General features: G+C 42.8%; 1 protein-coding gene across 2 annotated transcripts in view; it reads right to left on the reverse strand.

Moving 5' to 3' along the window:
- The window catches only part of LOC126187797 (colorectal mutant cancer protein), a 582,723-nt gene that overhangs the window by 60,011 nt on the left and 495,270 nt on the right, over window positions 1-27,442 (reverse strand). For both annotated transcript variants that reach the window (XM_049929077.1, XM_049929086.1), the window contains exons 5-6: window positions 890-1,055; window positions 668-813 (exon numbers count right to left, since the gene is read on the reverse strand). In XM_049929077.1, the coding sequence (XP_049785034.1) occupies window positions 668-813; window positions 890-1,055 (312 nt within the window). The remainder of the gene's footprint in view (window positions 1-667; window positions 814-889; window positions 1,056-27,442) is intronic.

Here is a 27,442-nt window from a genome sequence, read left to right on the forward strand (position 1 = left end):
ACTCTGGCTATTTGCACATCGTGAGCTATGCTTATTTTTTAAGCTCACCCCCATACCTTTGAGAGGTAGGTGGTTTTCATACCCACAGTGGTTCTTTCCAGATAGGTTAGTGGAACATATCCCAAGTTTGGTTGAATTTGATATAGTGTTTTTGGCGGAGATGTGGAAACGACATACCACTTTTATGATACTATGTATCACTTTTATGATATCGATATGAATGTATGGGTCTAGCGCATTTATATTTGTGTTAACATTACAAATGTAGCTCAAATTTAAAGTCGTCTGTACTGCCATTCCACTTCCTGTTCTGGTGAAACAAAGTAATTGGTAAATTCATTTCGCATTTCCTTGATTGACAGTGGCCAATTATATACGTTTAAGGGGTTCCTATGGTACATTTGTTTCGGCTTATCTGTCTTTGCATCATTCTGTTTTTTGTTACTGACATTTTCAGCAGATATTTGCAGCAAGAATGCAACAAACTGTTCCCACTAACTTGCGAAACCTACTTCTGCAAGTCGACGAAACTTGCGGAGGTCAACTTGCTGGGGGTGTCTCCATGTCATAGAATTTGGAAAAATAGCTTCTAAGCAACTTGCGGAAGATTACTGGCCAGTGGACACACGCTTTAAGACAAGAAGCAGGCCTGATGGAGACAACTCACATTATCTGCTTGGTGCTCGTTGTCTGAGTTGCTGGAGTCGGGGTCTCCGATCGTGCGGTCGGGATCTTGCAGCTCCGAGTCGTCCACCAGGTTCGTGGTCGAGCCCTCCGCGTCGCGAGACAGGTCTTGGTCCTCATTCTCGTTTTCTGTTCCAATGGAAATATCATTAGATACAAGACAGAAACCTATGACCTGTTCTAATACGATCACTCTTGTCCTTACCCGAGATGACATCTTCTTCTTCCCGTATCACTAGTGATCTCTGCCTCTCAATCTTCCGCGTCAGCTCTGCAATGACCGAATGGAGCTCTGTCAGCCTTTCTTCATATCTCTGGGCCTGCAGTTCAGCTCTCTCCTCTGTCTCGGCTACCAAACGCAGCTTCTCCAGCTGTCAAAAGAAACAAACAAAACCATTATCAGAAAAGTCTACACCCTTTAATGTGGCAACTCAGCGAAGCAAATTTTTTTGCATCGAATTAGAATTGTGATCAATTTATTGTATTTTATTTTTTGATAATTTTATTTTTGTGATTTACGCCTAAAAATTATGATGGTAAATATATCACCACAGCACTTTTTTAAACCTTACATTCTCGGTGGTAAACCGATTTCCCACTTGTGAGCTTTACACTTTGGTGGGAAGAAGATATCCCATTTTCGTTTTATAAGCTGTAACACGTTGGCATTACATTTAAAAATTTTTTTTAAGAAGACAGTGATTTCTTTTAATTTTGCTTTATTTCAAAAACATTTACATTAAAAATTTACGAGTGATAATTCTTTTTCAACAAAATGTTCAAACGATTTATTTACAAGCAATAATTCTTTTTCAACAAAATGTTCAAATGATTGTTACATTTTCTTTTTATTTTCCTTGAAACTGATGGGAGCATGGTTCGATACACAGGGGTACATTGCAGGAGCAGCATAAATATTTTGTTCTATTGTCACGAGCCTTTGTTGAACACTTTCGGCACCGTCTGTAGGTTGTTTCTAAAACAGGCATATGATCGCCTACTTTTGCCAGTCGAACATGATCTGGTGCGGTGTTATTCTTGGTTAGAATAGTTACTGGACGTCCTTTTTTTTTCTACAGGATGTAAAGCGATCTATCAATTGTTTTGTGAGTCGTAATCGAAAGTTCAATTGATCATCATATCCCTCTTGTCCTTTATTAGTTTTGTACAATATAAAGGCATTTACAACTGCCATGTCTAATAGGAAATAGAGAATCCAATGCCACCACTTACGGGAACGTCGACCTATTGCATAACGTTCTCTAAGTTAATCAAAGTGGTCTACACCTCTCATTATGGTATTGTATGTTGCCACAGCTGTGGGACACGTAACCATGCTAGTTGTGCCATCCTTATTCTTTCTTGAGACAAGTGTGGTATCTCTAGGATTATCTGAAGTCGTCAAAATAGTGACAGGTTTGTTGCCCATCCAATTTATAGCTGCAATGCCACGCTTGCACTGAAACTGAAATTCTCCTCTTTTCAAGGTACATTTATCTTTCATCATTGAAGGAAGCTGTTTCTGATTTGCTCTGACAGTCCCTATAGAGTAGATTCCATTGTTCAAAAGCATTTGCATTAGATTTACTGTGGTGAAGAAGTTGTCAAACGCTACTAAACTGTTATTATATTTCTGGTCTTGGGTGAGGCTAATGACTACACGCTCTCCCAGAGCATTTTCTGTACATCCGTCATTTGATTTTCGTGTGTAAATATCAAATTTTATGACATAGCCAGCCTTTGAATCTGCTAAGCACCATACCTTGTATCCTCATTTTACTGGCTTGAGAGGCATATACTACTTGGGCGAAGACCGCCCCTTGAAAGTTATCATGCTTTCATCCACAGCCAATACCTTACTAGCAGTGTATGGCTTACGAATTGTGTTGTTCAGAAAGGTTATAAGAGGTCTGACCTTGTGAGGTTTATCGTGGTTTGGATGCCCTCTTGGAGGATTCAGCCTGTTGTCATTTATGTGAATAGTTTCACATATCTTTTTGAAACGTTTGCATGTCATAGGTTTCGATATGTAAGGCTGACCTAAGGCAGGTTCTGAACTCCAGTAGTGCACTACACTTGGCAACACAACCACACTCATCAAGATATTCATTCCAATCCAGGCCTGTAACTCCTCTACATACAAATTTGTCTAGTTATTTGTTGACTCACTTACACTCTGACCAGATTGCCGTTTTTGTTTCTGTTGCTCTGCATACGGATTTGTCTGCTGAACCACATACTCCAGCATCTCATTGGTAAATAAAGAAAGGAAGTAGTCTCTCTCTGTGCTGTGTTTTGTCAATGGGTGGTTGACAACTGGTTCTCCTTTTGTATCACCGCGAAGAAAGTCGAAAACAGCAGTGTCATAAGACCATTCCTCTTCTGCCAATTGCTCTTCTGCACTTACGGTACTGTTACTAGTGACTCGTCACTGAAAACAATTCTACTCTAGTCAATGAGATTCCAGGCCGAAGGCATGTCCTTTCAAGACTATTCTGTTCAACAGCTCTTCCAAGCCCTCTGCTGTCTGTAACAGAATTAGAATATATTCTCCTCCCACAACTTTAATTCCCTTTTCAAATTTTTCCTTGGTTTTCCGTTACTATTCACTATACATATACAATTTACATAGAGCATATCATCGGAAGCTATTGCCTATTCGCCAATGATGCTATTGCCTACAGAGAGATGCCATCGCTATAAAATTTGAGCGAAATGCAAGAAGACCTTCAGGTCGACGTTTGGTGCAGGGACTGTCAGTTGATCCTCAGCATAAACAAATGTAACATACTGCGCATAAGTAAGCGGAAAGACCCATTATTGTATGTTTACACAAGTACCAAACGCTCACTCGAAGCAGTCACATCTCGAGTGTGCGTATGGAGTGATACAAGGTGGAAATATCACTTAAAACTGAGCTCAAGGAAGGTAGATATCAGATTGAGATTCATTGGAAGAACCCTCAGAGAGTGGATGTAACTTTCTGTACCATCTTTCAACCGATACTTGAAGATTGCTAGTATGCCTGGAACCCGTGCCAGATATACACTGCCGGAAAAAAGTAGGAGAGAGAGAAAGAGCGAGAGATGGAAGGCAACAATGTATGACGTGTATCTTTTTTTGTTACGGTCATCGGCAATCAGAGGACGCTCAGGAGGGCTGTCTGTCCGCCCTCTGTTTTGACTCTGCAGGCAGTAACTGTGCTAAATTTACAGGTGAACAGTGTTTGCAGATTCATTTAAAGATACAACCGTGTTCCACCAATGAGTACGTACGTACACCTGTTAAATAACCTTAGCCATTTGAACAGGTTTGTATTGTGGGCCCCAGGGAAGCTGGATGGACCAGTGGACTGGTTGCACAGTGTGCACAGTGGGCATAGTGTGGGCACAGTGTGTCGGTGGTGTGTCGCTGCTTTCATCAGTGATCTGTGGGACATTCCCAGACCCATAGATCAGGTTCTGGACGTCCGCGTAATTCTGGTTAAAATTGATAACATTGTGCGAGCAGTGGGTTCCGACCGAACATCATGCAGGGAAGAAATCCTGGCATGGGTTGCAGCTTCTGTATCACCTAGGACCATTGGGAATCGTCTGCTTGCACCAAGACAAAGACCACGTGTGTCTCTGGCCAGGCTGCCACTGACACTACAAAAGCAGCTCAGCGCGGCTACTCTGATATCGAGAAATAGTCGACTGTAGGTTGGGATGGTGCTCTGTCATCTTTAATGGGGAGAGGAGGTTCTGTCTGTGTGTGAGTGATGGACGTACACGTGTACGGTGTAGAACTGGGGAGCGGACTACGACGGAGTGCTTTTGGCCACAACACATAGCTCGCACCGTCGTGTGGGGCGTCATTAGTTACAGCTCAGGGTCACACTTGGTGTTTCTGCAGGGTTAAGCAACCAGCGTCGGCTACATTTCACAGGTTGTTATCCCCAGGCTACTGCCATTTCTTTGACAGGAAAGTTATGCGATTTTTCAGCGAAGAATGCACGTCCACATACGGCTGCAGCGTCGCGAAGTGCTCTTCGTGGCTTGCAACAACTGCCCTGGCCAGCAAGATCAGCAGATCTCTCGCCAGTCCGACATGTATGGGACATGGTGAAGCAGGAACTTCTCCAGAACCTGCAAGAACCACTGCCGAATCGCAACAAAATGTGCAAGATTCTTGGGACAGTGTATCGCAGCTTTGTCATTCGGCACATTTGTGATAGTTTGCATGCGAGAATAAACACCTGCTTTGCCAACAGAGAGGGATACACTGTGTATTTATGTGACTGTTTGGGGTACCCTTTATAGTGACATGTGTTTCTCATTTGGTCTGAATTTATTATCGTATACTGACATGCAGCGATGACCTACCTGTTACATCGCCTGTTAATAAAATTACCTTGTCATTGAGAATTGAGCCCCGACGACCAGTTTAGACGTGTCTGGAGACGCCATAGACGGCGGTGGGATACCAACCTCTCGTCCGCCATATGCCCGAAAACCAGGAGTGATGGTCTGGGGTGCCATTTCTTTTCATAGCATGACGCCTTTGTTCTCATCTGCAGCACCCTTGCAGCACAGCGATACTTCGACGATATTCTACGCCCCGTTTTCTTTCCAGTCATGGCAAACCATCCTGGGCTTACATTTCAGCAAGGTAATGCCTCTGCGCACTAGGCGAGAGTTCGAACTTCTTGTCTTTATGCTTGCCGAACCCTACCTTGGCCAGTAAGTTTGCCAGATCTCCCCTCAATCGAGAACGTTTGGAGCATTACCGGTAGGGCCCTCCAACCATCTCGGGATTTTGACGGTCTGGCGCCCCAACTGGACATCAATAACTCTCTCAATCCATGTTAAGCCGAATAATTGCTTGCATCAGGGCCAGAAGTGGACAGATCATGTAACTAATGAGGAGATACTGAATAGAATTGAGAAATAAATAAATTTATGACACATGTTGACTAAAAGAAGGGATCGGTTGATATGACATACTCCGAGGTATCAAGGAAACGTGAATTTGGTAACAAAAAAATGTTCAAATGTGTGTGAAATCTTGTGGGACTTAACTGCAAAGGTCATCAGTCCCTAAGCTTACACACTACTTAACCTAAATTATCCTAAGGACAAACACACACACACACCCATGCCCGAGGGAGGACTCGAACCTCCGCCGGGACCAGCCGCACAGTCCATGACTGTAGCGCCCAGACCGCTCGGCTAATCCCGCGTGGCGAATCTGGTAACAGATCACATCATGAGACATCAAGGAATCGTCAATTTGATAATGGAGAGAAGTGTGAGAGGGTAAAAATCATAGGGAGAGACCAAGGCATGAATATACTACGCAGGTTCAAGTGAATGTAGGTTGTAGGAGTAATCCAGAGATGAAGCGGCCTGTACAGGTTAGAGTAAGGTGGTCAACTGCATCAAACGGGTCTTCGAAATGAAGCCCACCACCACCACGACGACAATAGTCCTGCAGCACTCCCTGGGGGTACGGTCGAAGTTATTTTTTTGTCTGAGGATTTTTCTCCGTTAAGAGTGGCATCGGTGCTCTATTTGCTAGCAAATATTCAATCATAAATTTGGTCTGATATTCTGTACACTTATATTTTGGTTCAACTGGCTCTGAGCACTATGGGACTTAACAGCTATGGTCATCAGTCCCCTAGAACTTAGAACTACTTAAACCTAACTAACCTAAGGACATCACACAACACCCAGTCATCACAAGGCAGAGAAAATCCCTGACCCCGCCGGGAATCGAACCCGGGAACCCAGGCGCGGGAAGCGAGAACGCTACCGCACGACCACGAGCTGCGGACACTTATATTTTATTAGGCGATAGTATGGAACTGTATCGGATATCTTCCGGAAGTCAAAAACACGGAATCAACGTGAGAGCCGTTGTTCACGGCCTTCTGGGTCTCGAGGGCGAGTCAACGATTACATAACTTACTACATCGGAAAAACGTTAATAGGACAGATAGCAAAATTCAAACGCTAATCGCAAACTCATTAGGCTTATGAAACTGATTCTATAGACCATATTAAAACTGCTTGCCGAAGCCGGCCTGTTTGGCCGAGCGTTTCTAGGCGCTTCAGTCTGGAACCGCGCGATCGCTACGGTCGCAGGGTCGAATCCTGCTTCGGACATGGATGTATGCGATGTCCTTAGGTTAGTTAGGTTTAAGTAGTTCTATGTTCTAGGGGACTGATGACCTCAGATGTTAAGTCCCACAGTGCTCAGAGCCATTTGAACCATTTTTGAATTTGTTTGCCGAACAGGAACTCGAATCCAGGTGCACGCCTTTCGAGGAAGTTCGTTACCAGCTACGCTTTCCTGTAGCCGTCCCCACGGTCGGAGTCGTAGCATCAACTTGCCACAACCTTTCCCCCATTCATACGCTGCCCTATATTCCACGAGCTCTCGAACCATATACTCGTAGTTCAGTACTGGCGCTGTATTATGACTCTACCTGATCAAACATGTATTGGTGGACATTAATGAGGGATGTCTCCACCCTCCGCCTTTATGAAGGCCAGAACTCTGCTAGGGACACTTTCAATGACGTGTCTGACTGTCCCTGGAGGAATGGCAGCCCATTTTTCCTCAAGAACCGAAACCAGAGAAGGTAGTGATGTTGGACGCTCGGGTATGGAGCGAAGTCGACATTCTGACTCATCCCAAAGGTGTTCTATTGGGTTCAAGTCGTGGCTTTGGGGAAGCCAGCCTATTTTAGGAATATTGTTGCCTATAAACCATTGCCCCATAGACGCTGCTTTAAGACAGGATACATAGTCACGCTGATAGAGTCATGGTCTCCGAACTACTCCTCTACCTTACGCAGTACACACTGCTGTAAAATTTGCTCTCGCTCTTCCGCATTTAGCGTTTTCTTACGTGCAACACGGGGACCACACCCAAACCACGAATAACAACACCATACCGTAAAACAACATCCTCTGTACTTCACTGTTCACACTACACATGATGGCACGTAACGTTCTTCAGTATTAGCCAAACCAAAATCCTTCCATGGGATTGTCGTAGGGTACAGCGTAATTCATCACACCAAATCACTTGTTTCCGGTCATCCACTGTCCAGTGGCGTCGCTCTTTGCACCATCTCAAGCGTCACTAAGCACTGACTACAGAAATGTGTGGCTCTGCTCGATGATCGACCACTGTACGCCGTTCTTTTCACTCCCTACCCACCTTTCCTTTATTGTATGATTATATGATAGCGGAACAAACATTGGTAGCAGTTACTTCTGTAAAATATCTGAGAGTATGCGTGCGGAACGATTTGAAGTGGAATGATCATATGAAATTAATTGTTGGTAAGGCGGGTGCCAGAGTGGGATTCATTGGGAGAGTCCTTAGAACATGTAGTCCATCAACAAAGGAGGTGGCTTACAAAACACTCGTTCGACCTATACTTGAGTATTGCTCATCAGTGTGGGATCCGTACCAGGTCGGGTTGACAGAGGAGATAGAGAAGATCCAAAGAAGAGCGGCGCGTTTCGTCACACGGTTATTTGGTAGGCGTGATAGCGTTACGGAGATGTTTAGCAAACTCAAGTGGTAGACTCTGCAAGAGAGGCGCTCTGCATCGCGGTGTAGCTTGCTGTCCAGGTTTCGAGAGGGTGCGTTTCTGGATCAGGTATCGAATATATTGCTTCCCCCTACTTATACCTCCCGAGGAGATCACGAATGTAAAATTAGAGGGATTCGAGCGCGCACTGAGGCTTTCCGGCAGTCGTTCTTCCCGCGAACCATACGCGACTGGAACAAGATAGGGAGGTAATGACAATGGTACGTAAAGTGCCCTCCGCCACACGCCATTGGGTGGCTTGCGGAGTATAAATGTAGATGCAGATTTAGACAGTCACTTGGTGCTAGCTGGACTCATGATAGCATTTTGGACCTCAACAGGGATTCCTTCCGCTGATTTCATGCGATATTTTACGACCACCCTCGGCCATACTCGACGGTCCCTGTCCGTGAGAAAATGAGATTTGCTTGGTCTCCGTTTAGCTATGGTTGTTCCTTCGTGTTTCCGCTTCATGATACCATCACAAACAGTCACTTGGAAGATTTAGATGGGTTGAAATGTCCCTGACGGATTTGTTAATGGTTCAATGGCTCTAACCACTTAACATCTGAGGTCATCAGTCCCCTAGACTTAGAACTACTTAAACCTAACTAACCTAAGGATATCACACACATCCAAGCCCGAGGCAGGATTCGAACCTGCGACCATACCAGCAGCGCGGTTCTGGACTGAAGCACCCAGACCCGCCCGGCCACAGCGGACTACGATTTGTTAATAAGGTAACATCCAATGATTAGTTACGAGCATACGGAATAGGTTCCCAGATATGTGACTGGCTCGAAGACTTCTTAAGTAATAGAACAGAGTATGTTATCCTCGACGGCGAGTGTTCATCGGAGACAACGGTAACATCAGATGTGCCCCAGGAAGTGTGATAGGTCCCCTGCTACATATATTATGATCTGGCGGACTGGGTGGGCAGCAATCTGGTTTTGTTTGCTGACAATGCTGTGGTGTAGAGGAAGGTGTCGAAGGTCAGTGTCTGTAGTATGACACCAGATGAGCAGACAAAATTTCTAGTTGGTGTGATGAATAGCAGCTGTTTCTAAATGTAGAAAAATGTAAGTTAATGCGGATGAGTATGAAAAACAAACCCCTAATGTTCGGATGCAGCATTAGTAGTTTCCTGCTTAACACAGTCACGTCGTTTAAACATCTGGGCGTAACGCTGCGAAGCGATATGAAATGGACGATCATGTGAGGACTGCGGTAGAGAGGGCGAATGGTCGACTTCGGTTTATTGAATCTGACTGCAGAACAGTCTAACTGCCGCCAACATACATTTCGCGCAGGGACCACGAAGATAGGGTACGAGAAATAAGGGATCACGGAGGCATACAGGCAGTCGTTTTTCGGTCTATTCTGCAAGTGGTACAGGGAAGAAAATGACTAGTAATGGTACAGCGTACCCTCTGCCACGCACGTGCGGTGGCTTGCGGAGTAGGTACCCAGATATAGATGTAGAACGTTCCAAGTCGCTGAGCTCTCCTAACCGATTCATTCTGCTGTTACCCCCTCGTACCGCTTCTCTACCGACGACACAGTACTCCTTACCTCCTTTTATTCTGGAAGATCTGCCGCCCGCGACATCTGGCGGTCAACTTGGCACTGCCTAACTTTATTCAGATACTTTTGATCAGACAGTGTACAGAGCAAATCAGAACTCTTGGTTTTTCTGATCAGTTTCCTTCAATGCTGTGCAACAGTGAATTGATGAATAGTTCGCTTAATTGATATCTGCCTATCCGCAAGTACAAACCATTATAATCTACATCTACATTTATACTCCGCAAGCCACCCAACGGAGTGTGGCGGAGGGCACTTTACGTGCCACTGTCATTACCTCCCTTTCCTGTTCCAGTCGCGTATAGCTAGCGTGAAGAACGATTGCCGGAAAGCCTCCGTGCGCGCTCGAATCTCTCTAATTTTACATTCGTGATCTCCTCGGGAGTTGTAAGTAGGGGGAAGCAATATATTCGATACCTGATCCAGAAAAACTAGTAGAAGCCGACCTCGGGGAAGATCAGTTTGGATTCCGTAGAAATACTGGAACACGTGAGGCAATACTGACCTTAAGACTTATATTAGAAGAAAGATTAAGGAAAGGCAAACCTACGTTCCTGGCATTTGTAGACTTAGAGAAAGCTTTTGACAATGTTCACTGGAAAACTCTCTTTCAAATTCTAAAGGTGGCAGGGGTAAAATACAGGGAGCGAAAGGCTATTTACAATTTGTATAGAAACCAGATGGCAGTTATAAGAGTCGAGGGGCATGAAAGAGAAGCAGTGGTTGGGAAGGGAGTGAGACAGGGTTGTAGCCTCTCCCCGATGCTATTCAATCTGTATATTGAGCAAGCAGTAAAGGAAACAAAAGAAAAATTCGGAGTAGGTATTAAAATCCATGGAGAACAAATAAAAACGTTGAGGTTCGCCGATGACATTGTAATTCTGTCAGAGACAGCAAAGGACTTGGAAGAGCAGTTGAACGGAATGGATAGTGTCTTGAAGGGAGGATATAAGATGAACATCAACAAAAGCAAAACGAGGATAATGGAATGTAGTCGAATTAAGTCGGGTGATGTTGAGGGTATTAGATTAGGAAATGAGACACTTAAAGTAGTAAAGGAGTTTTGCTATTTGGGGAGCAAAATAACTGATGATGGTCGAAGTAGAGAGGATATAAAATGTAGACTGGCAATGGCAAGGAAAGCGTTTCTGAAGAAGAGAAATTTGTTAACATCAAGTATAGATTTAAGTGTCAGGAAGTCATTTCTAAAAGTATTTGTATGGAGTGTAGCCATGTATGGAAGCGAAACATGGACGGTAAATAGTTTGGACAAGAAGAGAATAGAGGCTTTCGAAATGTGGTGCTACAGAAGAATGCTGAAGATTAGATGGGTAGATCACATAACTAATGAGGAAGTATTGAATAGGATTGGGGAGAAGAGAAGTTTGTGGCACAACTTGACCAGAAGAAGGGATCGGTTGGTAGGACATGTTCTGAGGCATCAAGGGATCACCAATTTAGTATTGGAGGGCAGCGTGGAGGGTAAAAATCGTAGGGGGAGACCAAGAGATGAATACACTAAGCAGATTCAGAAAGATGTAGGTTGCAGTAGGTACTGGGAGATGAAGAAGCTTGCACAGGATAGAGTAGCATGGAGAGCTGCATCAAACCAGTCTCAGGACTGAAGACCACAACAACAACAACGATCCAGAAACGCACCCTCTCGAAACCTGGACAGCAAACTACACCGCGATGCAGAGCGCCTCTCGTGCAGAGTCTGCCACTTGAGTTTGCTAAACATCTCCGTAACGCTATCACGCTTACCAAATAACCCTGTGTCGAAACGCGCCGCTCTTCTTTGGATCTTCTCTATCTCCTCCGTCAACCCGACCTGGTACGGATCCCACACCGATGAGCAATACTCAAGTATAGGTCGAACGAGTGTTTTGTAAGCCACTTCCTTTGTTGATGGACAACATTTTCTAAGGACTCTCCCAATGAATCTCAACCTGGCACTCGCCTTACCAACAATTAATTTTATATGATAATTCCACTTTAAATCGTTCCGTACGCATACTTCCAGATATTTTACAGAAGTAACTGCTACCAGTGTTTGTTCCGCTATCATATAATCATACAATAAAGGATCCTTCTTTCTATGTATTCGCAATACATTACATTTGTCTATGTTAAGGGTCAGTTGCCACTCCCTGCACCAAGTGCCTATCCGCTGCAGATCTTCCTGCATTTCGCTACAATTTTCTAATGCGGCAACTTCTCTGTATACTACAGCATCATCCGCGAAAAGCCGCGTGGAACTTCCGACACTATCTACTAGGTCATTTACATATATTGTGAAAAGCAATGGTCCCATAACACTTCCCTGTGGCACGCCAGAGGTTACTTTAACGTCTGTAGACGTCTCTCCATTGAGAACAACATGCTGTGTTCTGTTTGCTAAAAACTCTTCAATCCAGCCACACAGCTGGTCGATGTTAAGAAGAGTCGTTAAAACATATCGTTGTCCCCTGCAGTGACTTCTGGCGGCGGCGGTTTCCACTTAATCGAGCTACTCGCAATACGTGGAAAATCCCGTCGCCGCACGACCTCGGAGATTGAATTAATCCATGCATCGAACACCCTCGATCTGACCAAGATCAAATGCGATATCGCGCGTTTTGTACGGCGACGAGCCGTAAAATGTCTGACGACATTAATCACTCGCTGTTTCTTTCTCTCTGTCTCTCAATAGTAACTACCTCTAATTTAATTCCCTCTTTAGTGTGGCACTGTCATACTTGACAACACACTAATAACAGAACAGCTTAACAGCTAAAGACATCATCTCTTAAATGAATCTGAGCAAGTGTCTTGCACTTTCGTCAGTGTATTCCGTTTCCTTTATCTAGTGAACGCTGCAACGGGAGATTCTGCAGTTAAAAACAAATCATCGCAGACCATGTGGCAAAACATATATATAACTGTTGGGCGTATTTTGCTCTTACATGAAATTCTCACTGCGTTGATCTGAAGACAAGTGTTTATTTATTTTGCATATTTTCGGTCTTTGCTGTGTTGCGGGACTATCTTCGCGGGCAATGTACCTTAAATAAATGAAGCGTTTATTCAGTAGAAGCGAGCAGTAGTAATATTGTATAAAGCAGATAGTTGGACATCTTATACATGTCTTTTTAAGAACATTTGTTCCTTAATTGTTTTTGTTGCTGACTAAAAAATCACTTTCATCTGAATGTGTTTACCAAAATCGTAATGCAAGACACAAAAATAATTTTCATGCAGACTTTGCTTCCTCGTATACGGTTGGGAATGGACTTAAACATACTCTAGAGTGAAGACTTTCAACAAGCCTCCATCTAATATAAAGAAGGAAATCGGGAATCCGCATTAACTCGAAAGAAAATTAAAACGATACCTCATCAGCGACTGTTTTTACAAATTATCTGAATATCTGGATTCAGAAAGCATAGCGAGTAGCACCTGTAGGACAAGTAGTTATCATCGGTAAACAGGACTCATTAGTTACAGAAGTTGGTAAATATTTTCTCAAAGCAATGACACTCCAATGAAGTAAAAATTGTGCTACCAGTAGCAGATAAAGAACAGCTATATACAGTAACCGAGGAGATAGCAACTATTTTCAAAGCGGCACCTCCCTTTCTAATTTACTAAATTAAATGTAGGTGTCACAAGCACGAATAACCTTACGCAGTATAGTTACAGTTTATCGTTAATGTACCTCTTCACTCGTTCCTAACCCCGGAAGGTTCTAGTTCTTGTTCGAATTTACGGAACACGATGAATGAATGTATAAATGAATGAATGAAAATAAGTTTTTCCAATGTTTTACATGTCACGGAAGAGAATGACGACGGGTTCCCACCCCATCTCGTCAGCAAACTTTTGCATTTTCTCAAGGGGTAACAGTACGAGAATGCATGGATGTGTGTGATGTCGTTAGGTTAGTTAGGTTTAAGTAGTTCTAAGTTCTAGGGGACTGATGACCTCAGGGTTAGACTTAACTGGATAGTGCTCAGAGCCATTTTGAACCACACACACACACACACACACACACACACACACACACACACACACACACACACACAACATACATAAATATTGTGAACAGTAATCGGATACCTTATCGATACGTGGTTAGGTGATTAATTTAATCTGTGGGCCTAAGCGAATGAGTGAACACTCCCCCCCCCCCCCCCCTCCCTCCAAGTTTTTGTTATCTCGGGGATAATATCATGTAGCAATTTAATTCGAGGCACTAAATTGATGAAAACTCTGGTTTCAGTTTCCTCTGACGTAACAACGATGCACATTGTTTAAATGTGTCCAATATGTGATAATTTTTTTAAAAAAGTCCAGATAGTCGTGTGTGTTAAAGTGCCGCTTCCGAGATGGGGAGGCGCGCCTGCTCCGGATCGAATCTGCCCGGCGTATTAACAACGAGGGTCGATGTGCCGAACATTTTGGGTGTGGTTGCTAGGCGGTTTCCGGCATCCCATTACGCGAATACCACGCTGTTACCCAGATTCCACTTCAGATACACGATTCGCAAACATTTGGAAAACTTTGGCTCAGTTTATACAAAAAATATTACAAGCAGACATTTGTGGTAGACATATTCCACCCCGCGGGGGAGGGGCGCGGCAGCAGAAACTCGCTACCCCACAAATTAACCATACGAAATGCGTTAATAACCATGTCAACTCTGAGCCAATGCGGGACAAAGTCACAAGAAAAAGAAAAAAAAGAAAGAAAAGGCGTCGTTGCAAAAAAAAGTCGCACATTATGGCCACATACGACTCGTGGAGTATCTCATCCTCAAAATGAGCAGGCTATCTGATTCTACGTATAATTTAAGATGGTTAAAAATGTAAATGGTATCAAGATAGCTCGTAACGACCTTCCATAAAAGCACGTTTTCACTACGGTTACGAGGGTTTTTTTCTCCTAACAATTATTTGTAACTAATACACGACATTGTAACAATGACGAATTAAATACGAAACCAATGATGCGGCTGAAGCTTCTGACGCGGTGACGGTTGCCTGGCGACGACAATGTTTCAGGAGTTCAGTTGTTTAGTGTCTTAGGTGTGGACGATCGCAGTATCCACGCAGTAACCTGTTGTAGTATTGCAACGTAACGGCTGACAGCAAAAAGACGGAAGATCATGGACAGAATCGAGCAGAATCTCAAGAGGTATTTTAACAAAAAACTTCCTGGATAGCGGAGTGAATTTTCCGAAAAATGCACGGATGCAAAAGTCATGCTAATTGATACTTTTGCAGAAGAAGCGACAAAATGTTTTTACCAAACACAGAAAAAACGAACGAGTGACGACAAAACTAGATTCGTTGAGGCACGTAAAATGGCAAAACAGCGCTAGGCATTTCCGGATAGTGAGTTCTTCAAGAAATGTAAGCTTGAAATCCTCTATCCAGATTTTTAAAGCATCACCTTATCCAGAAGAACAATGACACGCCAAATACGGAGCATAGACTATTCTTTGTTTGAACAGTTGGCGTCCAAGTGTTGGAGTTTGACTGGTTTAAAGCTGCACTGGTTTAAGATACTACGCAGATGTTTATTTTTATCCGAAGTGTTAATAATGACGTTGGTGTAACTAAAGAACATCTTCCGGTGGAGTCAATGAAAGACGCCACAATAAGAGCGGAGTTGTTATTAAATGTTAAACAGTGCATCGAGAAGCGCGACCTACCAAAGGAAAACCGAGTAACAGTCAGTCATTCAACCGCAGCTCTTCAAATCATTGCACCGATAATGCACTCAGATTTTGATGAGCTTGTGAGAGAACTCTAACAGCTCCACCTTCCGCATAAAAATCGGTAAGTTATTATTTTTACTCGCACTTGCTATTAATTTTATTTTCCTCCCCTCAAAGGGAAAATTTTGTGCTTTCCTCAACTTCATTTTCAAGAAACATGTAGTCAACCCTAGTTTCACCCCCCACCCCTTTCTTATACTCCACTTTTTCTCCCTTCTGGCATGAGCTTCCCTCCGTAGTTCTCATCCTGGGTATCTTTCGGCTGCTGGCCAACTATGGAGCCAAGAACTTTTAAATCAGCTCAAAATTAAAAAACTTGCCTTCTCTTGTGCTAATCCTCATCGACCACATACCTGTCTGAAGAATGTTTCTTCCCTCTCGTTGTTTGAAGAAAACATCGTCGTGAATAAATCTCAAAAATGAAAACTAATACTTATGTCGTATACCCGATGTCATGTGTTCATGTACAGGGCTGTTTTCTCGGGTGAAAATCAACTATTTATTTATTTTTTAAGTCTAATCTTTTGTGTAGCATACTCACTTTTGTGACAAAGCGTAGAAGGTTCTACATTTAACACAGATATATCGACCCTCATCCTATTTATAATTTTAGAATTCTCATGAAACATTTCAGGTAAAGGCTGGTACTTTCTTTGTACCAGAAAAGGCAACAATGCCTAATCAGCGATGGGCAATCGCCATCGTCATCATGTACAACAATATTATAGGGTTGAAAACGATGGTTACTAATCTTAATGGTTGCTTAAATTAATTTGAAAGTGAAGAACTAGCTGTTGCTCTTTCCCACTCTTCTCATGTGAATGCTGTAATGAAAAGTTTGGTCTTTTTTTAAATTATTAAATTTTTTTGTTGCTTGACAGAGTTCACAGATTCATGCTACATGATACTTTAGTACCTCCCTATTATCCGCGTTTTCTTTGACACTCTTGTACCATTTTTAACAATTTTCACTGGGAAATGTTTGTTAGATTTTTGAGAGAGATGTATTCAGAAATGAATGAAATGTAGGGTTCGCATCACCTGCTTTATGTACTTCGATTGATAATCGGTAAGTCCCTTCTAAAGCTTTCTATAGTGGAATCATTAACTCTTCTGTTTCTGAAGCTAACAGTGGATGTAACTGTAGACCTTGAATTTCACTGTTCTCTGGTACTGTTCGTTGACCATCGTGGTCCGAGAGTCTATTTAAAACTGTATTGAAAGTAACTTAGGTGACTATGTCTTCACACACAAAAATGTTATAGATCTTTAGTGCGTAGCACTTATGGAAAAGTAAGTGTTAAGCAATATTTCTGGGCCTTTCTGTTAATAGCGGAAGATTGACACAACAGTGATTTAACTAAAAAAAATTCAAAATATTTGCCTGCAGAAACTTTGAAGTGTATTTATTATAACTGTACACGTGGGAGTATCACTTCAGATCACATGCTTTCGTATGTTGTTGTGTGCAAAAAGTATTTGATTTGGTGATAAGAAATTAAATTTATATTCACATAATAACAACCTGTGCTTTTTGGTAGCATTGTTCATACAAATGATACCAATTAAATTAAAATTAAAACAATAGAAAAAACCTCATTTGCCAGTATTGTTTGTAAGATAGAAATATCCTAACCTCTAGTCTTTCAACTTTCCCTGCTTTGAATGTATTCCGAGTGGGAATGAGCAGCAGCTAGTTTCTCACTATCAAATTAATTTAACCAACCATTAATATTAGTAACTATCGTTTTCAACCCTATAATATTGCTGTATATAATGATGATGGTGATTGTCCATCGGAGCACTTTCTAAAAGTAACAGTGAAACTTATTACAATCAGCTCAAAAGAAAAATTATTGCAGTATTTGCGATGACATACACCACAAGTATTGAGTCAATATGAAGTCACTTCAATGGCTTCCAGGAAATCAGGACCGTAATTAGTTCTGACAAAAAGTAAAATTTCATGCAAAACATTAAACACACGTATGTTCTAGGTCATACATGTAAACCATCAATATAGCACCGTTAGACCGCTTTTTAAGAAAGGTCTTAGGACAGATATTATAGCTGCAGACTCGTTTCACTATTCATGTTTTCCTGAGAAGTTTAGAAAGTATGGTATTCTTAGAAGTGGTTTAGCTTATCTACGAACAAGAGAATTTGGCACAGTCCGTTTCCAAGAGTGACTTTCTGCTGGGAATCTCTTTCTTTGTGACCTGTCTAAAGCACTAGACTGAAATATCACAATATCCTGTCAGGCAAACTTAAAGTTAACGATTTTCAACGCGAAATGAGTAATTGGTTCATTTCATATATCATCAATGGAAAGCAGAGAATGATGTTAGACAGCGCAGATTATTTTCTGACGGAACAAAAAGAAATCACTAATATTATTTCACAGAATAGATATTGACTCCACTCCTACTCTTGTTATTTACAAATCACTTCCCTTCTTACTATGATATAGCAGAAACAATTGTCTTTGGTGATGATGCAAGCATCTTAATCAAGCCCAATAGAGAAGCTTCGACGGAAATAGTGGTCAACAAAATTTTCACAAATACTTTTTCTTGTTGTAAATCATATATCACTTAATTTACGGTATAAGACAAGGAAGATAGCAACATAATTTGGAACAGAATCCATATACATAGTTACTAAATGTTAATATGAATAGCAAATTAAATATTATAGATATACGAGTACTCTAATGTTTTAATTCAGCAGCATTTGATTTGTGTGTGGTTGTTGATTTTGGCGAAGACAGAAAAAAAAGTAGCTTACGTTGCATGCTTCCACTCGTTGTCAACTATGAACAATGTACAATAAGACTATCGCTAGTCTGCAGCAATTTGAAAACAATAGTAGTATTGATAAATATAAAACTACAAATAAAAGTGACCTCCACTGTTTGCAACTTTATCTTATCCCCTTCCACGGTGGGAGTAATGCGTGCACACGTGTTTGCCAACCAACCATCCTTGTGAATTAAGGGTACTGACTGAAAATGAAAATACTTACAGTAACAACCTGAAATCATTTTTACTGCACAGGAAAGACTCAGTTAATTTAAAGGTAGGTTACGATTAATTTAAAAGAGAATAGCATGTTGCGATATTTTTACTGAGAATATATCAAGCCACTGATACGTTCCGATATACAAGGAGCTACTGCAAATGTGACCCTTGAAACTCTAATACATCATACCTAAATCAAACTGAACAGCTGTGTTTACAAGTTGATCACAATTGAGCACTGCGTATGATTTTTACTTCACACTTTTGTGTAGTGAAAAATGTTGTATCTTGTACATGCATTATGCCAGAAGATGGATCTAGTTGCAGATTTTTCCGATGTGAAGCTTCCGGTTCACCTCTGAGTACACGCAAGCACAAGAGCAAAATACCGCAATGAAAAACATCGAAATTTCTTTACAGGTGCTAGGTCTCTCAAACGAATGCCATACACAGAGCTGAGACTATGTTGGGAAATATACGACTGTTCATAATGCCGTGATGTATCGAAATGAGACGACTAAAATGTGTGCGTCTACGTTTTAGAAACGTAATGATTAAAAAAAAAACTTTTTAATGACGTCTTAAGAACGTAGTATACCAGTCACATCGGTTTTGGTAGGGTAAAACACAAATAAACGTTTTTCGAAAACGACATGAATCATAAAGTTGCGCATGGAAAGTATCCCCTCCTCCTCTTCCTCCTCCCACATTTACTTGCGATTACGAAATTCTTCTAAAAAAGAAAAATCCTCTGATTTTGTGGCAAAATATATTTGTGCAAACTAGACCGGACAGCATTTTGTATAAGAAACTTAATACTCAAAGTACACTCTAAGACAAAAAAAGGGCACCGCGAAGGTATTATCAAGATAGGACGGAAACCGATAGATGAGATGTACACGTACGGACAAACAAATGATTACAATTAAAGAAAAAATGGACGATTTATTCAAGAGAAAGAGCTTCACAAATTGAGCAAGTCAGTACCAAAAAAATGGTTCAAATGGCTCTGAGCACTATGGAACTCAACTTCTAAGGTCATCAGTCCCCTAGAACTTAGAACTACTTAAACCTAACTAACCTCCGGACATCACACACATCCATGTCCGAGGCAGGATTCGAACCTGCGACCGTAGCGGTCGCGCTGTTCCAGACTGTAGCGCCTAGAACCGCTCGGCCACCCTGGCCGGCGAAGTCAGTACCACCTCTGGCTCTTGTGCAAATAGTTATTCGGCTTGGCATTGACTAACAACAGTTGTTGCATGTCCTTCTGAGGGATATTGTGCCAAATTAGGTCCAATTGGCGCGTTAGATCGTCAAAATCCATAGCTGGTTGGAGAGTTTTCCCGATATGCTCCAAACTTTCTGAACTGAGGAGAGGTAAGGCGAGCCAGCAGGCATACATGCAGGGTTTGAAAAGCATAAAAAAACCAGCATTAGAGATTCTCGTCTATATTGCTGAAATGTAAGCACAGGACTGCTTGAAATGAAGGGAAACAAAATGGGGCGTAGAATATCGTTCACGTAACGCTGAGCTGTAAGGGTGTCGCATATGACAACCAAAGGGGCCCTGCTATGAAAAGATACGGTATCGCAGACCATCACTCCTGAGTGTCAGGCCGCTTGGTGAGTGACAGTCAGGTTGGTATTCCACCGCTGTCCGGGGCGTCTCCATACATGTCTTCGGCCTGGAGACTCATTCACTGGAGTAGAACTGAATCCAATGACGAGTCCCGCTACGGACTGAGCCTCGTTGAACAGCGAAGACAGAAGTGTGATACCAACGTGACTACCATACAGTTGGACAATCAGGAGTGACAGTCTGGGGTACCATTTCTTTTCATACCAGGACCTCTTTAGTTGTCATCCGCGGCGCTCTTACAGCACAGCGGTACGTCGCAGATACTCTAAGCCCTGTTTTATGAGCCTTCATGGATAGCCATCGTGGGCTTACATTTCAGCAAGATAACACCTCGTCCGCAGAAGGCGAGAGTTTCTACTGCTTGTATTCGTGCTTGCCAGACCTTACCTTGGCCAGCAAGGTCGCTGGATCTCTCCCGAGCCGGCCGGAGTGGCCGAGTGGTTCTAGGCGCTACAGTCTGGAACCGCGCGACCGCTACGGTCGCAGGTTCGAATCCTGCCTCGGGCATGGTCGTGTGTGATGCCCTTTGGTTAGTTATGTTTAAGTAGTTCTAAGTTCTAGGGGACTGATGACCTTAGAAGTTTAGTCCCATAGTGCTCAGAGCCATTTGAACCACTTTTTGATCTCTCCCGAATAGAAAACTTTTGGAGCATTAGGGGCACGGCCCTCCAACGAGCTGGGGGTCGTGATCATCTAACGCGCCAGTTGGACAGAATTAAGCACGATATCGCTCATGAGGACATCCCACAACTATATCAATTAATGGGAAGCCGAATAACTGGTTGCATAAAGGACAGCGGTGGACCGACGTGTTAATGACTTGCTCAATTTATGAAGTTCTTTCCATTGAATAAATCATCCAATTTTTCTGAAATTGTAATCGTTTGTTTGTACATGTGTATCACATCTACCAACTTCCGTTCCCTTTCGGATAATTCCATCGTGGTGTGTGTGTGTGTGTGTGTGTGTGTGTGTGTGTGTGTGTGTGTGTGTGTGTGTGTATATATATACATATTTCTGTGTTTGTGTGGTCTTTTTTTCTTCTTTTGTCTTTCAGTGTATCATAATACGCAAATGAAGAAAGACTGAATACACTTCAAATTGCTCAAATGACTTAACTGTATATGTTGGCTTTATTTGCTATATGTGACAAATCTTTGTGTAAAATAAAAAAAGTTCTGTGCTCCTTGTTAAATAAATAGCGAAACATTCTTCTTCTATTATATTGCTTACTCTGACATATGTGCCGGCCGCTGTGGCCGAGCCGCTCTAGGCGCTTCAGTCCGGAACCGCGCTGCTGCTGCTGCGGTCGCAGGTTCGAATCCTGCATCGGGCATGGATGTGTGTGATGTCTTTAGGTTAGTTAGGTTTAAGTAGTTCTAAGTCTAGGGGACTGATGACCTTATGTGTTTAGTCCCATAGTGCTTGTAACCATTTGAATTTTTAGAAATATGTTGTCTTGAAAGTACAATTTGGGACCGAGACGTAGCTGTCTTTCGCCCTTCTCTGTTTATTTTCTTTTTAGTACTACTGTTTTCTAATATGCTTTTGTCATAAAGTAAAGTCAAACTCTGATATGTGCTTAGTTGGACAGCTTTGAAGTAGCTGCAGACTGGCAGGTTTTTATCTGCGAGACAAAGGATCAATCAAGCAATGAAGAATCAGTTGATTTCCCTTCCTGCTGTAACATTTCGGCGCTGCTGATGAATGTGGAAAGTGATACCGGGCGTGTGGCTTGTGACAAAAATTTATATTCAGCATCTCCGAATAAAACATGTGTTTCGCCACTCGGGAGTGAGTGGCCTTTTTAATACAGATAATAAATACTTAAAAATAAATACAAAAACAAAAATTATTGCGGTAATGAAGAAGATTCATTGCTGCTATAGTCTAACCAAACCCATAGTATTCTCTAAACCTGACAAACTTCACGTAATACCGAAAACACACTGATTTCAGGATGCTCAGAGGGGATACAGATAGCATTTACTACCAGATTCTGAGTAATATCAAAAAGATACTGCCTGGCCATAATGGGTTACGTCAACATCACAGCGGTTAGTAAACAAATGTCTTGTAAAAGTGTGGCTTTGGAGACATAACTATCACGGGATTAGGCTAAGAAGTTTGTTGCAGAACATGAGAATCGCTACAATATACAGGGTGTATATAAAGTCTGAGAACACTTTTATTGCACAAGAATCAAACATTTTACAAATGGCTCTGAGCACCATGGGACTTAATATCTTAGGTCATCAGTCCCCTAGAACTTAGAACTACTTAAACCTAACTAACCTAAGGACATCACACACATCCATGCCCGAGGCAGGATTCGAACCTGCGACCGTAGCAGTCCCGCGGTTCCGGACTGAAGCGCCTAGAACCGCACGGCCACCGCGGCCGGCAAACATTTTACAGATATCATACATATGTGATTTTGAAAAGAAACCCTGAAAGTTTGGTAATTTGCCGATCGTCAGCGCTAGTCGCAAACATGGCGAGTTCAGGTGCGGAGCGAGCTTTCTGTGCGCTGGAGTTCGACAAAAACAAGTGTGCTACAGCTGTTCAAAGAATGTTTAGGCCTAAGTACGGTAAGAAGCCACCAACAAGAAAGGCCATTTGCCACTGGCACAACAAATTCCTTACGACGGGATGCTTGTGCCTGGCAAAGAGAAGTGAATGTGGAGCGCGTGCAAGAGACATTCATGAGTCCAAAGAAATCGCTGCGTCGTGCATCCCGTGAACTCGAAATGGCTCCAATGACAGTGTGGTAAGTCCTGCGGCAGAAGCTGTCTATGAAACCATTCAAATTGGAGCTAGTGCAGAAGCTCAATGACGACGACAAAGACGAGCGTTTTAAATTTTGTTCGCAGTTGCAACAACTGAACGAGCATGGGGATGTATTGTTGGTAGCTTAATTTATAGCGACGAAGCCACTTTTCACACTAATGGGAAAGTGAACAGGCATTATTGTCGAACCTGCGGTACAAAGCATACACATGAATGCATTGAATTTGAGCCTTATTCCCCAAGGGTAAATTTTTTTGTGACTTGTCACGTCCAGAGCTATACGGGCCATTCTTCTTCGTCGAGAGCACTGTCACTGGATATTCCTGCTTGGACATGTTGCAGCAATGTCTGATGCCTCAAATGCAATCGGACTACTCGTTCATCTTTCAGCAGGACGGGGCTCCAACCCTTTTTTCATCGTGAAGTTCGTGGGTACCTGAACACGGAGCTGCCGCATCGATGGATCGGCCGTGCTACACAAGGGGATAGCTGTTTCATGAAATCGCCTCCCCGATCGCCAGATCTCACTCCGTGTGACTTTTTTCTGTCGGGACACATTAAAGATCCGGTGTATGTACTGCCTCTACCACGTGAGTAGCAGAGCTCCGGGGGAGAATACGGGAAGGGACTGCCACAGTCGACGATGCCATGCTGGGGCGGATATGGCAAGAATTCGATTACCGTACTGCTGGGTCACTCATGGTTCCCATATAGAATGTTTGTAAAAAACCTTTCAGAGTTTCTTTTCAAAATGCAATAATGTATGACATCTGTACAATGTTTAGTTATTGTGCAATAAATTTTATGTACACCCTATATTAAAAAGTAATTGTTTACCTAACAGCACGTCCATCTCTCGTAAAAGGCGAAGACTGCTGGAAAACGGTGTAAACTGACGGCACAGAATCGACAGAAATGGAAGAGGTCTACATTAGCACTGGGCAGATGACAACTAGTAAAGAAGAAAACAAGAGGATAAAGAAGCAGCCCGTGGACTATTTTGTTCTATTACGATAAGAGGAACAGTTTGAGATTCACACTGTTAACTACTGAAGTAAAACTACGTAATCCACGAAATAACGATTCAATCAGACAATAGAAACCCAAGTATGAGTAAGGCTTCAAGAAAAATAAGATATCTGACTCTTACAGAAGATCCAGATGAATCAAGGAACAAAATAAAGTAGTCGATAAGAGGTGGAATGAAACTACTCACGGTCAAAACAAGCAACAGAAGAAGAAGCGCTGCACAACATACAACAGATTCCGATAAATGAATAAAGAAAAAGTCACCATCCGCAACTAAGGCCAGAGAGAATTTGAAGTGACAATTAAATAGACGGCTACAAAGCAGCAGGCAGGACAGACAAAAATGACCACATCAGCTAGATTTGTAGCGAGACATAACATTATACAAAGACTGATCAACTTCATGAATTCAAAAATATAATTAATTAGCTGACCAGAGAATTCAAAGTGCACACAGATGCGAATGCACGCGCGAGTGCACTCATGCATACGCACACGCGCACGCACACACGTTATCGTGAACGTAAGAAATAAAGTAGCACTGTGGATTACGACGACTGACGTTCCTAAAACACATATGTCTTTAACTGATCTCTGATGTTTTCATCTGTTTATCGCTATCATATCCCAATCTTTTAGTCTGTGCTTAACTAGTAACATCACTGTCTTAAATCATGATAGCACGATAATCTTTGTCTGTATCCAAAATTTGTTAATTTAGTTGTTTCTTCAGCGTCAATATAAGATGACCTGCGTTATGCCATGCAAACACTTTTTTGTTCGTCTGTTCCTCCAATGCCTCTTCGATCTGTACTTCTCCCGGGTTCGATTCCCGGCGGGGTCAGGGATTTTCTCTGCCTCGTGATGGCTGGGTGTTGTGTGCTGTCCTTAGGTTAGTTAGGTTTAAGTAGTTCTAAGTTCTAGGGGACTAATGACCACAGCAGTTGAGTCCCATAGTGCTCAGAGCCAGCCATCTGTACTTCATCTGTCCACTTAAACTTTAACAGCTTTCTGTGGCACCATATTTCAAATACTTAAAATTTTTGTTTCATTAGACACACCCGTAGATGACTGCACTTTAAACGTACTGTTTCAGAGATCTTTTTATTTCATTTTTGGGTCAGTGTTCAATAGCAGTAGATCTCCACTGTAAATATAACTGCTTTGGACTGCACGAATCTGATGTTGATTCTTTGGCCATCGTGTCACTATTCGATACTGCCTCCCGGACGTCACACTGTTTCGCTTCCTCCACTGCGTCTTTGTGGGCACTCCCTCCTGACACTACTCGTCAATTTTGTCCTTATTTTACTCTTAGGTACAAATTGCTGTAACCAGCTTCTAAGCTCTGTTTAACTCTTGCAGTTTTCATTACTGTCAGCCGCACGGGCTACCACAACGGTTTTAACTTCGCCATCTGCTTCTGTTACATTTTAATATCTGTTCTAACTTTATCTTCTAGTCTCTTCTTACTGTGTTCAGGATTAAATTTAAGTAAGAACTGGCCAATTGCGAGAAGGACTCACGCAATGAGGGTTCCGCACAAATTTAATTATGTATGTAGACAGTTCATCCACTGCGAGAACCGAGGATCTCAACGATTACTGCCGCGCGGGATTGGCCGAGCGGTCTGGGGCGCTGCAGTCATGGACTGTGCGGCTGGTCCCGGCGGTGGTTCGAGTCCTCCCTCGGGCATGGGTGTGTGTTTGTCTTTAGCATAATTTAGGTTAAGTAGTGTGTAAGCTTAGGGACTGATGACCTTAGCAGTTAAATCCCATAAGATTTCACACATTTTGACGATTTCTGCCTGTTTCCGACATTGATACTGGCAAGATATCGGTCCAAAGGATCTCAAGACTTTCGAGAATGTTTTAATTTCAAGCGTGGGGTCAGATAATAAACGACAAAATAAATTTACAATTTTCTAATTTTTTTCCTTTACTTGTACCGTGAAACATTTCTTCCAGCCAAATCTCATAATTCTACATCAAGGAGAAGTACTAAGTTTTAAAGAGTGACTTTGGGAGTATCTGAATATGTGACGTAAGTGGCCGTAACTCTTCATTGTCTTGACTTAGAATCTTAAATTTTTTCACACCGCCAAGGGACCGTAGAGCTTAGCACAATGATCAGCCGAAACATTACGACTGCACGATTGGATGCCTGCTGGCGGCGTTGCGGACACGTGGCGCACAACGAGAAGTGTGTAAGCCGTGCAGAGACCCTTGCGAAGATACGCACTGCAAATGGAGACATCCACTAAGAAAACGACTTTGACAAAGGACAGATTATTATTACGCAGTGCCTGGGAAAGATTATCTTGAAAACGGCGACGCTGGTCGAATGTGCACGTGCTACTGTCGGGAGCATCTATGGAAAAGTGCTAGAAGGGCACTGAAGCTACCGCTAGGCGCTAAGTGGCTTGGACGTCCACGGCTCTTCACATAACGTGAGGTTTAGGCTTGACTGCTGTGTAAAGTTGGATAACTGGCGATCTGTGGCACCTCTGGCGAAAGTGCACAATGCCGGTGGTCACACATATGTTTCGGAGCACACCATTCGGTGCACATTGTTGAACAAGGGGCTCTGCAGTAGGCGACCCCTGCGTGTTCACATGTTGCCCCTACGTCGTCGTCAATTACGGAATCATTGAGATTGGACCGTGAACCACTGGAAACGTGTCGGTTCGTCGGATGAATCACGCTTTTGCTACACCACGTCGACGGTCGTCGTCTTAAACGCTGTCATCTAGGCGAGAGGCTGCTCGAAACGCGCACCGCGCCATGGACGCAGTTTTATTCTATGGGAGACGTTCTCCTACGCTTGCATGGGACCTGTGGCAGTAATCGAAGACACCATGTCAGCTGCGGACCATCTGCAACCCTTCATGCTTCATGTCTTCTCTGACGACGATGTCATCTTTCAGCAGCGTAACTGTCAGTATCTACAAGCTACGAGGGTCACTCCAAAAGAAATGCACACTATTTTTGTAAAAATACAGTTTTCATTCTGCATGTGTGAAAGTTTTACAGTGTGTAGATACATCCTTCCCGCTTGCTTTCAAACTTAGTTCAACCTGTTCCCGTGAGTGGCGCCGTCATAGCATGCCTTCAAGATGGCTGCTACACTTGACGTTCTTCAGAAGCAACGTGCCGTCATAGAATTCCTGAGACAGTTGGAAACGTCCAGATAAAGGTGTATGGAGATGCTGCTGTCGATCGCAGTACAGTTAGTCGGTGGGCAAGGTTACGTGATGAAAGCGGGCACGGCAATATTGAGAATTTTCCTCGCAGCGGCAGGCCTCGTACTGCACACACTCCAGACAATGTGCAGAGAGT

Source organism: Schistocerca cancellata, chromosome 1 (genome assembly GCF_023864275.1).
Source record: "Schistocerca cancellata isolate TAMUIC-IGC-003103 chromosome 1, iqSchCanc2.1, whole genome shotgun sequence".
Lineage (NCBI taxonomy): Eukaryota > Metazoa > Arthropoda > Insecta > Orthoptera > Acrididae > Schistocerca > Schistocerca cancellata.